The 16,630-nt window shown below is 45.1% G+C and overlaps 2 protein-coding genes across 2 annotated transcripts; one reads left to right on the forward strand and one right to left on the reverse strand.

The window, feature by feature from the left end:
- The first annotated feature begins 2,292 nt into the window (after nucleotides 1-2,292).
- Nucleotides 2,293-5,225, forward strand: LOC127033584 (nicotinamide N-methyltransferase-like). Its single transcript, XM_050921508.1, has 3 exons — nucleotides 2,293-2,461; nucleotides 3,892-4,099; nucleotides 4,793-5,225. The coding sequence occupies exons 1-3, from the start codon at nucleotides 2,293-2,295 to the stop codon at nucleotides 5,223-5,225; spliced, it is 810 nt and encodes a 269-aa protein (XP_050777465.1).
- Nucleotides 5,226-11,143: 5,918 nt separating this feature from the next.
- Nucleotides 11,144-15,564, reverse strand: LOC127033723 (nicotinamide N-methyltransferase-like). Its single transcript, XM_050921846.1, has 3 exons — nucleotides 15,411-15,564; nucleotides 13,440-13,647; nucleotides 11,144-12,522 (listed from the first exon to the last, which is right to left on the reverse strand). Exons 1-3 carry the CDS (start codon nucleotides 15,562-15,564, stop codon nucleotides 12,087-12,089), a joined length of 798 nt encoding a protein of 265 aa, XP_050777803.1. The 3' UTR covers nucleotides 11,144-12,086.
- Nucleotides 15,565-16,630: the final 1,066 nt, after the last annotated feature.

Consider the following 16,630-nt stretch of genomic DNA (forward strand, 5'->3'; position numbering starts at 1 on the left):
GTCAAAAGATCATTGTCGTTCGGATTCAACAGGTCTATACAAAATGGTTTCCATGTTTGACCAATATTGTATTGAGCTGTTAATGGGTCAGACTGCGGAACCCTTTCCACATGAGAAAAACACAGTGGGTTCATAGTGGGATCCAGAATCTGGCACCTTAATTTCATCAAGTGGGAGCAACCCTGGAGTGTTATTTGGTCGTGGCCCCATGGAACAGAGTTTAGCTAGACAACAGACTGACCATACTCTGTTTAATCCATCTAATTGTGTCAGCCACAAAACACAAAATGCACTTATATACTGGTCTATCTACATATTGCATGGGCTTTGTCCCTGAACTCTTGGATTCTCAAGGTGTTGTCCTCCCTGCTTTCTCAGAGATGCTGCTGAGCAGGATGCTCCAGCCTGGTATGTTGGGATGGACTGGAATTACTGATAAGAATTTGAACAGCACACAGTCCTGGGGACGAGTGGTGAGGCCACATCTTCATGCACAAGCACCTGAGCCAGTAAATTAAACTCTGCATGGGAATCTCCCCAAAGTTTAAATTCTGGTAGGGCATTGTAAAGAGGCATCTGCACACATGCTACACCCAGCAGGGGGAGATCTAGGATGGCCAACCTATTTTGGCTGCTGCTAACCACATTCTCTGCAGGCCTTTGTCCTGAAAAACCACAGTAAGACAGTTCAAGGCGTGGCGTAAGGCAGTGATTCTTGTGTCCGTATGTGCCTTATGGCCCAGCAATGGTCCCTATACAGACACACACCCATACAGAATATTTGTGCACTTGGCAGGAATCACATAGAGGTAAGAAGGTTGCTCCTGTCTAGAATGTGAAGGAACAGCAATGGTTTTTGCATCATCTGATGCATGAGCGAGTCTGAACAGAGACCGAATTTAGCAATATATAAACAATACTCTGGATAAAGCACTTTGCAATCTTGGGGTGAAAGGTATTGAGTTAGTACAAAGCACTATCCATTTTGTGTGTATAATAATGAAGATAATAGATTAAGATGATATCCTAAAATCTGTCAATACTAAAAAAAAATATTTAAGTATCGTCTACTAGCGTAGAAATGGGACAGTGTCTCGATGGAACAGACACTGAGTTTTTCTCTTGGTTTCAGCCAGTGTTTCTTGCGGTGGTAGCTCTTGCTAGAATCTGTGTGCTGGATCCAGGGTCTTCTCAGTTTGTGAAGGCCGAAGTGGGGAGATCAGGGATATTACTGGCTGGAGACCGTCAGCTCTGGGGCAGGTTGACACATACTAATCCAGAAGCTATTAGTGCAGCCTTAGCTTAAGGAAACAACCTTCAGCGACGACGGTCTTGTTATTGATCAGTCTCCACGGTGATCCACACCTATGTCACTGGGAAACTGGGTTGCGGCCACCTGCTTCACATAGAGCCACTCCTTGAGACCTCTGGGAAACTGAAGCTTGTGCAAAATGCCAGAATCTGCTAAGTGGAGTGACATCACATCACGCCAGTGGCTCCCAAGGGGTTCCTTATAAAGCTCTAGTGGCCTGGAAACCCTTGCTGTAAAGAGGAGGAGCCTGCATAGAGGGCATTGTCCATGAGAGGTCCTTGAGTTTGGCATTCACTGCCCTGTCTGGTGCATCAGATTCCAGCTCCAGGACCAGGGCTGTAACCAGGGTGAGGTGAGCAGAGAAGCCGCCCAGGATGCAAAGCCCTGGGGAAGGAAAAATGAGAAGTGCATGGAGGGGCCACCCAGGCTCACATGCTCCCTCCCAGATATCTGCCTTCCATTTAGCACAGAGATTTTAAGACAGGAGCCTGTGTATTAGAAGCTGATGGGACCGGCCATCCTGCCTCTACTCATTGCTGCTATGGGGCGCAAATAAGCAACTCACCCCGAGGGCTAAAATGCCTAGTTACAGCTCTGCATTAGCGCCCTGAAGTCTGTGACAGGACCTTGCCCTAATCTCAGAGCCCTCTCACTATGCATATGTCTGCTTTTCAGCTCTAGAAGGGCAGAGGCTGGCAGAATGCTGTTAACTATTCATAGAACTTTATATCAGCTTCCAGCTTGGGATTCCATTAGGGACCTGTAATCTGCCCTGGAGTTGTGAAAAGCAAATGGGATTAAGAAAAAAAGTTTTTAAGCATCACCAAGTTGTACATCTAACACTGAAGAGTGTAGGGGCTGAGCTCCACAGCAGCACTCTTTTTGCAGGCACATGGAAGTGTTAAAAGGCAAAGATCAGATGTGCGTCACCAGGGATAGCTCATTGTGGGCAGGGAACCCTGGGAAAACCAGCATAGTTTATGTGCAGACTTGGAGGGAGCACCATGGCTGAGTTCACCGGAGGAGATGATTACCAGGCAGACTTTGATCCAAAGGCCTATCTCAGACATTATAAATTTGGAGAAGACACCTTCGGAGAGGACTATCTTAACTTTTCCCTGAAACATTATTGTAAAACCTTCACTTCAGGTATGGCCTGTTGGTGGGATTTGAGACTCATCCCTGGCTTGTCTATCCTTGTCTGCCGTGACGCTGGAACAGCTCACTCACCCCTGCCCATGCCCCACACAAGAGCTAAGGATGGGAGCAGAGCCGTGTCTCCGGGAGGGGTGAACCTGAAGAAGTTATGGGGGATGAGGCTGAGACCAGCAGCTGGGAACCCAGGCATGCGCCAGGAACCTGCTGGGGGGCCAGAAGCAGAGCCTGGGAGTGGGTCTGGCAGCCAGGACCCCACATACGGGGCCGGGAGCAGAGCCCTGCATAAAACCTGAGGGTGCTGCAGCACCTCCTGCACCCCTGATTCCTGCAACTATGCTTGTCTGTGACATAAGAAATCAGGTTATTGTCGCGGCACCTTTTGGCCTGGGTTGTGGTGAAGAATCCTGCAATATGCATTAGTTATTTGGTTTCCCTGGTCACTCCTATCTGATGTGCAACAAATATGCTAGGGCAGTTCATCAAATCTCACCTTGCGGCACAGGGGGGCTGAGGACCCTTCAGAGAATGTTTCTAGCTAAAAAGCCCATTAAATAGGCTAAATGTTATTGTTCAGCCTTTGGAAGTACCACAGGTCCTCAGGAAGCTTTCCCCATCCTCCTCTTTCTGCAAGCATCCATGCAGTACGGCCTTGGACTGAGACTCACAACACCTGAGTTCTGTTCTCAAGCCTGCCACTGACCTTCCCTTTGACCCTGGGCAAGTCACATCACTGCTCTGTGCCTCATTTGTAAAACAGGGATAACGACATTAGTATTCCGGTCCAAAGTGCTTGGAGCTGTATAAATGTAAAGCACTAGACAGAAAAGTAGGTTATTATTAGTTATTATCTAGCACATTTCCCCATAGCCTTCTCCTGGGAGTAGAAATTAGTTTTTTTATGAAGCGCTCCAACTCTGTTCAAAAATCACCCTGTAGTTAAATTTTGGAATATACTTGCTTGCATCCCTTATTATGTGATGCAAATTTAAATTCTGTTTACAAAGCTGTTGGATTGGAAGAACCAGAGATATTGCACCATACTGTATTTTTCTAGTATTAACTTTTACCGTAACCACATAGATAAATGTGTAATCCTGGGGATTGTCCTTAAATTCAGTAACTTGCAAGGGGGAATTGCTTGGCTCAGAGTTCTGGTAATAGAATTAGAGCATCTTATATTACAGAAAAACTAGAACTGAATAGGAATGTAAGTGCAATAATCTGTATGTCAAGAAGCATTGAGGACTTGCAGCCAAAGCTTGGTAACACTGAAGTCACTAGGTGTTTGGACATTGCATTCAGTGGAAGCAAGATTAACTCTAGATGTATTAAAACTAAATCAACTAAGTATAATGGAGATGAAGTTGCATTTAGTCTGGTTAAGGTGCAATGAGCTCCAGGAATTCTGTATTCTGAACCAGGTGTGGTGACAGGGGACACCCTGATTGATATTGGCAGTGGCCCCACCATCCACCAGCTCCTCTCTGCCTGCGAGTCCTTTAAGGAGATCATCGCTTCAGACTATACATACCGGAACCACTGGGAACTGGAGAAATGGCTGAAGAATGAGCCAGGAGCGTTTGACTGGACTCCAGTGGTGAAATACGTGTGTGAGCTAGAGGGAAACAGGTACAAGGACTGGAAAAAGCAGATTGCCTAAATCCCTGGTATATTGCTAAGTCTGTCTATGCAGCATCAACTACTTATACTGATCATTTGGAAGCTGCAACATAATCAGTGGTGAATACAGGCAGAAATTTTGGGGAGAAAATAAAGAGCAGAGGGGATGTGGTTTTCAGTTATGGTAGGAGTCTGTATAGGGTCCCCATGAGGTCTCAGTATCCAAGACCTTGGAGAGAGCTATCAATTGATATTGTCACTTTTCCAGTTTGAAATGCAGAGGGAAATGTGGCTGATGTAAATTCACCTGGTTGTAGATTTTTTAAAATCATAAATTCAGACAGCCGGCGGGGGAGGGGAGACGAAGTCCACTGAAAAAGTTCTTCTAATACTCCAAAATTCAGACAGAGGTTCCACTAAAAATGTAGCCAGAGTTCATGACCCTGTTTGAAAACTTTTGATGAATTCTGAGCAACATGTGGTAGCAAGGACTTAATGTTGCTTGGCGTTCCAGCATATCTTAAAGCATGACCCGTGGAAAGAGAACTAAAGATAAAGTTAACACAAGGTCCTACAAACAGACATCACTCTAGAGAATTGTGTTTTTCTTCTAATACGCACATCTATATGATAGAAAGACACTGAAATTGCAGATAACCCTTTAGAGTTCATCTTGTATTGTATATGTGTATGTCTCTGTAGGGAGAAGGCATCTGAGAAAGAGGCAAAATTAAGGAAAACCATCAAACAGGTTCTAAAATGTGATGTCCACAAAAGCAACCCCATGGATCCAATCATCCTGCCTCCAGCTGACTGCCTGGTCTCATCACTGTGCTTGGAAGCTGCTTGCAAAGATCTGACCACTTATCGCATTGCTCTGAAGAACATCAGCTCCCTGTTAAAGCCAGGAGGGCACTTGGTGCTGAGTGGAGTTTTGGGCTGCAGTTTCTACATGGTTGGCCCTAAAAGGTTCTCGAGTTTGGTCCTGGGAGAGGAATTTCTTAGGGAAGCCCTCAGTGACACTGGCTTCATCATTCAGGAGTTTGAGGTTCTCGTCAGGGATGATAATACCGATGACAGCTGTGATTTTTCTGGAAAGTTCTTCATTCTCGCTCGCAAAGAGGAAGCAATATAAATCCTTTGGGGAGTACGGGTAAAGGAAACCCTCCCTGAATAAAGTGAGATAATATTACCAATAAACATAACAATGAAATCAATGCAGTATTTTCTCCATCAATGTTAAATACATTAACCCTTTTTTGTGAAATACACAATGCCAGTGACAAATTGTTACTGGCTAAGTACCCATCAAACAGAGTTAGAAATCTTGTTCAGTATTTTATTTTTTGTTCCTCTCTTTCTTGGATGCCTTAAAAATAGAACTAACCCATAGGTGTCCTTGTTAGGCATGAGGCTAACACAATTCACACTTTTTAAGACTCTCAGAGGTCCACAGTGAACATGTTGTTTGGTTGTGAGCAGACTGCCAGCTGGTCCAGGGACTGGGGTCCCACAAAACTCGGCCAGGACATCTCAGTCTCAACCCACAGCTACTCTTGCTGCTCCAGTGCTCCTCACCCAGAGCTATGCTGGTCATACATCTCCATCATACCAAGTGTGGCATTCATCACACAAGTGCCTAAGCTCCACTAATTATATCCCCCTAACAGCTTTTCCTCAACATGGGTTTTGAAGCCCATGGTGCATCAGGGAAAATCTTGACACATTCCCCCCACCCCGAAATTCACTTCACAGGATGTCTCAGGACATGCCTTCTGCTTTCTGAACAGTAGGAGGCACCAGTGTGCAGAGCTGATCTGAAAGCAGTGTCTATAGGCAGACAGACAGACCTGGACAGTTTGTTTCTTTATTGGGTTTTTTTAAGACTGAGAGCTCTTCAGAGCAACGATTGTGCCTTCCTGTTGTGTCTGTGCAATGCCTAGCCCACTTGGCTGCTGTTGGAATACCAGTACAGATACTAACACTGCAAATGCTGGGTACCTATTGTCGGAGAAAAACTCAGTTCTCACTTTTTGGTTGGGTGCAGCAAAATCAAATACTTTATTATTCTCAAGCAATTGCATAGAGTAGGGAGTGTGCTAGGACACAGGGTTTCCCCAGTCCTAGGCAGGTCTCTCTACAGGTAAACAATTCCAGCAGCATTTATACTTTTTGTTACATACAATAATAAGCAACAGCTGCATTTTGTTTATACATAGGCCATCCTGATATCTTATTTTTCTCACTTCTATTTAGACGCCAGTCTACATTCCTTATATCGACACAAGGTCGCAACAACTTCTCACACAGTTCTTTCCCACTCGCCTCAAACAATCCTCGCTTCTACAAATCTCGCATTAGTAGGGTTACAGCTAGCCTGACTCTTGCTAACAGAGACTGTCATGCATTAAGATCCCCTACAAATCCCTGTCAGTTCTTTCTCCACTTCCACAGAGATCTTCGGGTTTTTTTTGCTTTGGCTTTTGTTCAGTGCCTTTCAGCTCGTATATTACTATAGCAGATCAAGCAAACCTAACTCAGTAATCCAGCATGTGATGCAGCTGCAGGTCTTTTTGTCTTTTCCAAGGAAATCACATTCACGGCCCTGCAGCCAGCTCAGACACCTTCCCTCTGGCTCTCAGCATGCTACTATTAACAGTCTCTCAGGACAGAGCAACCTGGGTGGTTCACAGATAAGGCAGTTCCTGAGAGAGCCTCTCAGGTCCACCTTGGAAAAGAACCTGTGTGTGTGGGTGAGGGGGGTGTTGCTTGGGCACCAGACACACCCCAGTCTGGTGCCTCAGTTCCCCTCCTTCTTAGCCCCCTGAGGCACTCACACAGCCACGACAAGTGATTCAATTTAATCCCTCACTCTCGATTCCTGCTTTATTGAACCAGAAACAAAAAGACGACAACCAGTTCACTTGGCTCAGCTAAGCATAATCTGTTTTGTTGTCTTCTTTGCAATTTAAACATGAGTGTCACAATATCTGGGAAAGCCCCACCTGCTGAAGTCACCTGACGATGTGAGAATCTCAGTTTTCGTTTTTTTGAGGGGTGCGGGGAGGGGGGGCAAGTAAGTTTCTAGCCCTCATGGTTTTGGTGGAGAACCCTGAAAAACACAACCTGAGTGTACGCAACAGGCTCAACCAGCAAAGAAAAAAGACCCAGCATATATAATTATTATTATTTTAAAGTCCCTTGATTTTTAAGCCTGTCGTGTTTTTTGGGGCCTTGTGGTGTTCCATGCTTGGGGCTGGCCATACTGCTTTCCCTTGTTGTTAGGGTTTCCCAAGATAGTCCTGCTACCCTTCCCAGCAAGTCTCTCCTAAGCCATTCACCTAGTTAATGTGTAAACTTCCCCACCTGGTTCCCTTTCCCCAGCACTCTCAGAAACAGAGAGTGGTGGGCAGCCCTTTTTACAGCAGGCGTGCTCCCAGCATGGACTCAGGTGATCCTAATCTCATGCTCTTAGGCAGGCCTGTGCTCCCCCTGCTCAGGTTTTCACCAGGATCTGCTCAGCCTCACCCTTCAGAGGAAAACCAGGACAGCTCGAGCTAGGCTCGAGCTCCCTTCAAGGGCAAGCTCACCTTATGATGGGGCCACAGGGAGGAGATGGAACACAGAAGCCAAGGGACGCAGGGCCAGCCCTAGAACAAATGGTGCCCCAGGTAAGGAGTGTCCTCAGTGCCCGCTCCACCCACCCACACATTTGTTAAACTTCTGAATAGCTTACAGCATCCTGAGCTCAGCACCCTTCCAATCCCGGCACCTGAGTCACCTGCCCCTAACTCTGGCTCTGAATGTATGTACTCCTGTCAGATTGTCACCTGCACCCCTGACCCAGATACCTGATTTGTGAAGTGTCCTCAGAGCATCAGTGGAACCTGTTTATCTCAGAAGGTAACATGAGGATGAGTTGGACATTAAACAAACTAACTGCAAATTACCCAAGAGAGTCAGGGAAGGGAAAGTGGCTTCGTGGCACGTAGTCCTAGTCCACTTTCTCTGAGGTAAAATGAGGGGTTAAATATCAAGCACAAGAGCAATAAACCTGTTTAGATACAAGAGATGTCAGGGCAGTGCTTCGATAAACAACATATTTCCCTTCACCCCTTCCCTTCCGTGCAGCTGGGACGCTGACCTGGGCAAGGCTGAAATGGAAGTGGTGCCTCTTCGGACATGAGGCCAAAGGCCCCGAGGGCTCAGGTGACTTTGGTGGAGTTACATTGTGGAGAAATCTCTGTATTAACTATCTCTATAAATCTGTATAACGTTGCATTGTGTTATTCTGTATTAAGTATCTTTCTGTATTAAGTATCTTTATGACATTGCATCTGGCATGATGTTATCTTGTATTTCATATGACTTGGCATTGTGCCTCTTTATTTTCATACAACTTTGTGTTAGATCCCTATATAGAAAATTGGTAGAAAACTTTGTATCAAATGTTATAGCCCCTAAGGATAGTATAGTTAAAGTAAAAGAAATGTGCCTTTTTGCTAGAAGTAGAATAAGATCTTCCCCCCACCCTGTAATCAATTGCCCTATTGACTGAATGAGGTGTGAATGAGTGAGGCTTGGAAGACACCCACCTCCAGACAGCTACAACAGTTGAAGAAGGAATGGGAGCCAGAGCAAAGGACAATACAACTTGTCAAGTGGGCCCAATAAAGAAGAGCAGACATATTGACGGCCTCAGGGATTAGAAGCAAGCACCTTCTTTAGAAAACACCCTCTTTGAGCAGCATTGGGACAACACCCAAAGAAAAGCAGCACAAAGACCAATGGACACAGACCAACGGACACAGACCCAGATTTTTAATCTCGTCTAAATTTGCATAAGAGGGAAGCTGCTATAAATACAAGGTGTCTTGCAGAAGGACCCCGGGTCTCGTCTTGTCACCATCGGAGCATCGATCAGGATCGGCAGAAGCCCGGCTCCACCCCTCCCTCATCTAACTCGTCTGGCCAGTGCAGTTAAGGAGAGCAACTAGTTGGTAACAACAGCAAGACGGAGTGTGTTTGTGTCTGTGTGTGTGTGTGAATGCATGACTGTGATATATATATCATATGCATATCATAGAGTATTGATACTTGTATTACTAATAAATGTGGTATTTTGCCTTAATCCCCCTGAAAAGATCCTGTATAGTACTTTGAGTACAACAACGCCACCAGCAGAGAATTTAGCCCAATGATCCTTCCCAGCCGAGCTGGACGTACATGTATGTGGCTACCTGGGACCTTTGTCTCAATCATGGGGATCGCCGCAGGTCAGCAGTTCCCTTTGCCAGAATGGGTTGAGTGTCACAGATTTTGGGGCAGTTCTCTCAGGGGAATTAGCCAGAAAGTCACAGGAACAACACGGCGATCCACCAATGCAATGAATAGGGAGAGACAGGCGCCTTCGAATGGGAGCCACCAACTCCCGAATGCAAAGCACGGAGCTGCCCAAGCTAGCCCAGGTGAGATGCTGATGACAGGGTGCCATGACCCAACACCTCCCCCAGTATCGATCCTTAGACTCTGAGCAGCCCCATTTTTATGCTTCCTCTCCTACTCCCCCATTAACTGTGGATAACCCACCTGACTCGTGGGCACGGTCCAGTGCTGTCACTGCACAAACTGGAGTTACTGGTCATTTCTCTGGAGGACAATGTTACTCTCAATGCAGCTGTGCTGATAGGCTCTGTTAACAAGAAACTGACCCATCCCGTTCTACCACCAGGGGTGAAAGGTAACTAAGAAAATCTCCTTTGATAAAAGATAAATCCAGGTCTGCAATCATATTTCAGTTAAAATAGCTCCAGCTGTAATGCAGCATTGGTGTAGACAACGCAGAGCACAACCTAAGAGATTCACCACCTACCAATAGCTAATAGCCTGCTATTTAGGGCAACCGGGGAGTGGGGGGCATGGGAGAAGTTTATGTCACTGCTCTAAATAAGGCACAGCAGGAGCTTGACCCTGGTTTTCCCAGGTGAATACCCCAACCCTCAGGCTACTGGCTAGTCTGGGCTGCGTCTTTCGCTCCTGCTAGTTATTGGAGAAAAACTTGAGAAGTCTCAGGTCCCTCACAATGCAGAACAGGAACATTTCTGAAATGTCGTATGTTTGGCCATGACAGGAAAGCATCTCTCACTCATCTCTATGCACTATCTCCTGCCTACGTCTGCTAGCTTAACAGGGGGATAAACTTATCTGGACATTACATCTTACACAATGGGTCTGTGCCCTGCCCTCTGATCCTGCTGGATACCGGTAGCCCTTCCTGTTGACACTTTAACCAATTATTGCACATGCAAATTGCATTCGTCAGGTAATTGTCGGGGGGTTTTATTCTTCACACTGAGACAGATTCTTGCAGAACTCACAGGAAGCAGAAAAGTATTTGTTGATGGAAGAGAGGGGGCATGAAATATACCTGAGTTGGTGTTTAAGGGGAAACTTCAGGGGCATTGGAGCAGGGCACGTGAGCAAGCTACAGGCTCTCACTGAGCCGCTGGTATCATTTTTGGTGATGTGTGATGGATCCCCAAGAATGCATCTGCCAAATGCGCAGTAATGGTATCTGCAACATCTTTTCACTTGTTTTAGATGTATTCTGCAGCGCTGGCAGGTGTACGTTGGCTATGATTTTCCCTTTTGGGGAGGGAAAAAGTGTAGTGGTATTTCACTCGACTTTCCTTTTACATTCAGCACTGAGCCTCTGCTTTAGAGGGTTTTCAGGAGAGAATTTAGAGCCTTTCACTTGTGTCCCCTAAAGAGAAGAGAGGACTGACTCTGGGTATGTCTACACAGGGGTAAAAGAGCTGCGGCATGGTTGTGGCTGGTCTGGTTCCAGAGCTCGGGCTTCAGTCCAAGCCCAAATGTCTATGCAGCAATTTTTCAGCCCTGGAATCCAATCCCCATGAGCCCTGGTCAGCTGACCTGGGCCAGCCTCAGGTTTTTTATCCTTGTGTAGACACAGTGATCTAGTTTTAATCCAGATATATTAACCTTTAAATCTCCTTCTGCAAAGGAAATAATAAGACCTGGAAACACAGACTGTTGCATATGGGAAACAGATCTTTATTAGGCAAGCACCGATTGGTGGAGATTACGATTATTCACCAAAACAAATCATTCATCCAACACCATGGGCCAGTGCAGCTGTCAAGCCCCAGCCAATCAGTTCAAACTGCTCAATGTTAAAATCACAGCGAGGTTATTGCCGATGATGTGTACAGTGTGAGCCATGTTGTCAATGCCGGGAGACAAGACTCCCAAGAAGGCATGCTGCCTGCACCAAGCAGTTTACAGTCTAATGCAGATGGCATAGAAAGGCACAAAGCTAAACATGTGACATAGGTGTGAGTGGCAAAATTTGGGTTAGAAAGGAGTAGCTCAACCCATTATCAAATGTAGCTATTCGCGGAATTTGAATGTAGAGTCAGCTCAGGGGCAGAACCTCTCTTCCTAAAGGTCTGCAGTGGTTAGGCCTGTAGATGTGTTTTGATCCTCTTTCTAAACCTCATCCATCAATAATTCCGAATCCAGCACTGATTGGGCCCTGTGCTGCACCACTGAAGCCAATAGGAGTTTTGCCACTGAATGCTGGGAGCAGGCTCCAGGCCATTAGCAGTGAGAAGGACTTTATATGATTCATTATGTAATTATTATTAATTGCACAGCTGCAGCATGAGACTAGGCAAAACATTACAAGAGCAGGGAGAGGATGAAGCCCGGGAGGGTGCAGCTGCACTGGATAAAGCACCGTGGGGTTGGAGGCCAGGGAGATATTATGGCAGCTCTGAATGGGAAAGGACAGGGATGAGGGCAGCTTTAGTGGCACAAGAAGGGGTTCAGGCTAGTGCACCCTGAACAAACAGGTTCTCCAAGGTGCTTGGAGGTCATTGAAGCTCCATAGCGCACATTGATTTTCAGATATACCAGCATCTACAGCTAATCTATTCTGCTTCTCTACTTGCCTTGGGCTGATGTATTTTTTTCTTTAATCTTCTTTGCCTTTCCCTTTGGAAGCAACTAGGTAAGAGATTCCCTCATGCTCTACCAAACTACTAGGATAGCATATGGGAGTCATCTCAAACGTCAAAATATCAAAGCCAGCCTCCTTCACTGCTTCCTGCAGACACTCCTTCTCCAGAAAGAGGCAGGGAAACTTGTGCTGGTCAATTACAAAATGACTACACTTCATTGTGGTCACCATCAGCAAATGACCCCCTGGCTTTAACAGGGAGCTGACAGTCTTCAGGGCAGCACGGTAGGTACTCCAGTCTTTGCATATTGCTCCTAAATACTGGTTTAAGAGCAGGCAGTCAGCAGGGGGCAGAGAGGCAAAGGTCGCAGGGTTGAATTTGGTGACATCACATTCCAGAACCTGCTTGACCGTTCTTCGTAATTTCTCTTCCTTCTCAGCCCACTTTTTCCTGGAAAGATAAATATAACACTGAAGACAAATGTGCTACTGTTGTGCCAAAGAGCCCTTCATATCTTGGACCAGTGCACACAGTCAATGTATCTGCAATCGGCTCAGTGGATGAGAGTTACATAGTCACACGAAATCTCTGTTGGGTGGAATTCACCTGCTTAAGGCCAGATTTTCAGAAGAGCTCAGCTCCCATTTAGCCAGAGTTGGTCACACTTTATATGAAGCTCCCATTTATAATGGTTTTATAATGGTTAATAAATGACACAGGCATCTTACAGACACAAATACTATGCATCATAAATATTTGGTTATCAGCAAATCTGCAGAAAATGGTGTAAATCGCTATAAGCTATCTATTGATCTGTTGGGCTGTGTAACAATTTTGAGCAATAGACTAAACCCTTATTAAAAAATGTTCTCACTATTTATTCACCCTTTACAGCCCATTCATATAAATGGAAGATTATATAAAGTGTGGCCAATAATCTAAGGAGCTCAGCACCCTGTGTGCTCAGCTGTTTAGAACATCTGGCACTTACGGCCCATTTTGAAGGCTAAAACGGGAGTGAAGGGGGTTCTAATTCTGAAATGTTTGCCACTCTGCCGGGGGAGAAATTACCCTTGTAGGAGTAAACCTTCCTCTTGTAAGCATTGCAAGTTCAAGCTCTGAGTCTGCTAAATTCATAGGAATCCCTTGCTGGGGTCGCTGGAGGGGAGTCCTTGTTCCAGACTTCTCTTAAATTTTTCCTTTCCTTCAATCCATTTCTTTCTTTTTATACGTAATGAACACCACCATAATACATAATAATTATTAGGAAAAAAACCACCCCAGAGAAGGAAGATCAACAAATTAAAAAGGATTTTTACATTTTTTTTTTAGTTAAATTGTAACAGAACTATGTCTCCCTCCCGTACCTGTCCCCTTCCAGCTCACACACGTATTTCACCACCGGAGTCCAGTCAAATGCTCCCGGCTCTTTCTTTAGCCATTTCTGCATTTCCTGGCAGCTCAGATCCGTATGGTTTGTGACAATGATCTCCTTGAAGGACTCACAGGCAGACAGCAGTTCGAAAATGGTGGGCTGAGCACCAATACGAATCAGGGTGTTGCCTTTAACGCCATCTGGTTTGAAATGCAAAATACCTGTGTATCAGCACAAACAGCAACAGAGGATGGGAGAGGAGGAGGTTTGGGGGGTTAAGGGTTCAAGCTGGACAATTTCCTCTTTGGGTTTATAAAGGGTTTTAAGAAGACAAGTTCCAGGAGAGAGAAAATGCAGCGAAGGACCCTTTACTGGTTTCAAGACTGAGCTTGATAAGTTTATGGAGGGGGTGGTATAATGAGGTTGCTTCATAAGTAGGTTGAAAAGGATTTGATTTGTATCAGTAAACGTCAATAAAGGTTGATTTCACCACACACACGCAAACTGACTAAAAAGCATTTCCATTGATAATATGTGAAATACACAGCTAGATAAAGTAAGAGAAATCCCGCTCCAGGACTTCGTTGACTTGGATCTGAGGATAATCAGCTGTAATATTTTGACATTTGGTGTTTTAAAGGTTATAAAAAATTTTAGCTTTTAAATCTCAGTGTCTGTCATTAAATAATTGTAGTCTGACTCCCCCCACCCGTGTCATATAATTTCCCACAAGTGTGAAATTCTAAATCAATAAAAATAAAGAAACTTAAAAATAAACATTGATCTTATCCACTGAAATTATAAAAAAACATTAACTTTGAATTCTTCGAATCCTACCTGTGGGTCAGATTTTTAAGACTTCTCTCTCTCTCTCTCTCTCTCTCTCTTTTTTTTTTGGGGGGGGGGTTTCCTCTCCCCTGGGCCCTCTCTGATTCCTCCATGTCTTTCTTAAAGCTGGCACTGGGAGATCTCATCTCATCTTTCATTTGAATAAATAAATTCAATTAAAGCTAGTTTCTACCCTGAAGAGTTGTGAAGAAAGCTTAAAAAAAAAAACAACCCGAGGAGCTCAAAATCCAGAAGGCACCAAAACAAAACCCAAGATGTTATTTTTAAAAATCTATCATTTAAGCTCACTTGGTTTGGAATTAGCAATACCCACACAGCCCAGGTAATTTTAAAAGTACATCCTACATGCCCACAAGCCTAGGTATATGAACAGCATGGGAGAAAGTCCTTCTTTCGGGGACAGCTGGGGAGCTCCTTGACTAGCAACTCCTGACTCAATGGCACATGCTGACTTCTGATCTACCACCAGCCATTCGTCAGCGCAATGCTGGGACCAGGGCTTGATGGGGAATGGCACAGAGCTCCACTGCATGGCATGAGGAGCTGATCAATCTTGTAGAGAGACTGTACTTAAGGCACAAACTAGTCAAGGTGGATTTGCTCTGTCCTGGTCTGTTCCATATGCGCTGTCATCAGTGATGTTGCCAACCACAGCACCCTAAAGGACCATGTGCACAAGCACTGATGCAGGCTCTCCACCTCTCTCTCTCTCTTCTCTCTCCTCTTCCATGCTGCCACGATCCAGGCGCACCTTCTCCGCTGTTGATTCTTCAGCCTGTAGTGGGCTCCATTTTATGCTTCATCTCAGACTCTCCTATTGACTTTGGGAGACTCATCTAGGTCATTAGCACAGCCCAGTGTTGTCATTGCACACACAAGAGTTATTATGCTAGAGGACAATACTACTCTCAATGCACCTATTGTGGCAGGCTTTTGTAATGAGGAAGACCAACTGTGACCCATCACGCCATAAAGTAGGGGCAGAAAGATAATTAGGGAAAATCTCCTCTGCTAAAAGAAATCCAGATCTACACAATCATGTTTACAGCAACACACAACCCACTATAAAACCGCCTTTGTGCAAACAGAATGGCACAAAACACACCCGACTCACCCAAAATGAAGGTCTTAAAGAAATTTCTCAGAAGAAACATCAAAATATCATTTTTTTCACTACTTGTGGAGTCAAAGGAACAATATGTTTTCAAACCCTCTTTTGGATCAAAACAGAATTCAAAAGCTTCTTTCTTAGGGCAGCTATGGTCCATTTTCTCTCTGAGTTTGCAAACCTTCAACTGCCCGGCTGTTCCTGATCTGGGTTAATATGGGGTTCCTCTGCTCTTCCCGGCCATGGCTCCACCTTCTTTTGTCCAAGTATCAGATTACAGCCTTTCTCCACAACTCCCTCACATGCTCCTGTGATCCAGGGTGCCTGGGCCTGCGCTCACTGAAAATGCCAAGGTCAGGGCAGGCTGCAGAAGGGGGAGAGCAGAGACTCCCCAAACTAGTGGTTAACAATGAAGTTAAACTCACCAACCAGTCACAGACTGTGCTTCTGATCTCCCACACTGGTTATCAAGAAGTTCAAAAAATAGAAATCCCCCCCAGCTGCCTTACTGCATTCCAGTTCTCTGTCTCCCAATCAGCACCTAGCTCCAGTACAGTGAGAAGTTATTTAAAAACTCTGCTCACGTACACCAAACGTCCTTCTGACCCCATAGGGTCAGCCACGTCACCAGGGCAATATTAGTTTGGAGCCTACCCAAAATACCGTGCTGCCAACCAATCCTTTTGTCTCTAAAGAGTTGTTAAATGATAAAGCACTCAAATACATTCAGAGACTTCCAAGTCCGTATATCATGTTCTTAGGAGTATTGGTGAGTTTGCTGGCTTCGAAGTCCCTCTGGAACACATCCACAGCTTGGATGGGTCTTTCAGTACTTTGCTTTGAGCTTTGTTTGTAGAAAAGTTACTCCAGTTCCTACATGCCTTGCTGACTCATAAGGTGTATCCCCTGCCTTCTCTCAGTGGGTCTATTGTACAGCCGATGATCCTTGATGGACCATCGAACAGGCAAGGCAGAGCTGTTGCCAGACTGGCTGGGGGTGTCACCCAGAAACACAGCACAAGTTTGGAAATACAGATATACCCTATATATCTATTGGTCACAATACAAAGGTGATACAAACATATAAACAAGGTTATCAGACTTGGCAAATCAAAACATGTTCACTGATACCTTACACAGCATATCTAGCATGATTCATTCCAATTTTATAACATTGGTGTTAATAATATCATAAATGGTCACCCATATTCCATACAGCATCACAG

Source organism: Gopherus flavomarginatus, chromosome 13 (assembly GCF_025201925.1).
Source record: "Gopherus flavomarginatus isolate rGopFla2 chromosome 13, rGopFla2.mat.asm, whole genome shotgun sequence".
Taxonomy (NCBI): Eukaryota; Metazoa; Chordata; order Testudines; family Testudinidae; genus Gopherus; species Gopherus flavomarginatus.

Coding starts and splice junctions, on each gene's coding strand:
- LOC127033584 (XM_050921508.1), top strand. CDS start 2,293: ATGTGCAGACTTGGAGGGAGCACCATGGCTGAGTTCACCGGAGGAGAT. Junction 2,462..3,891: donor TTGTAAAACCTTCACTTCAG/GTATGGCCTGTT, acceptor ATTCTGAACCAG/GTGTGGTGACAGGGGACACC. Junction 4,100..4,792: donor TGTGAGCTAGAGGGAAACAG/GTACAAGGACTG, acceptor ATGTCTCTGTAG/GGAGAAGGCATCTGAGAAAG.
- LOC127033723 (XM_050921846.1), bottom strand. CDS start 15,564: ATGGACCATAGCTGCCCTAAGAAAGAAGCTTTTGAATTCTGTTTTGAT. Junction 13,648..15,410: donor CTTTAAGACCTTCATTTTGG/GTGAGTCGGGTG, acceptor ATTTCAAACCAG/ATGGCGTTAAAGGCAACACC. Junction 12,523..13,439: donor TGTGAGCTGGAAGGGGACAG/GTACGGGAGGGA, acceptor TTATCTTTCCAG/GAAAAAGTGGGCTGAGAAGG.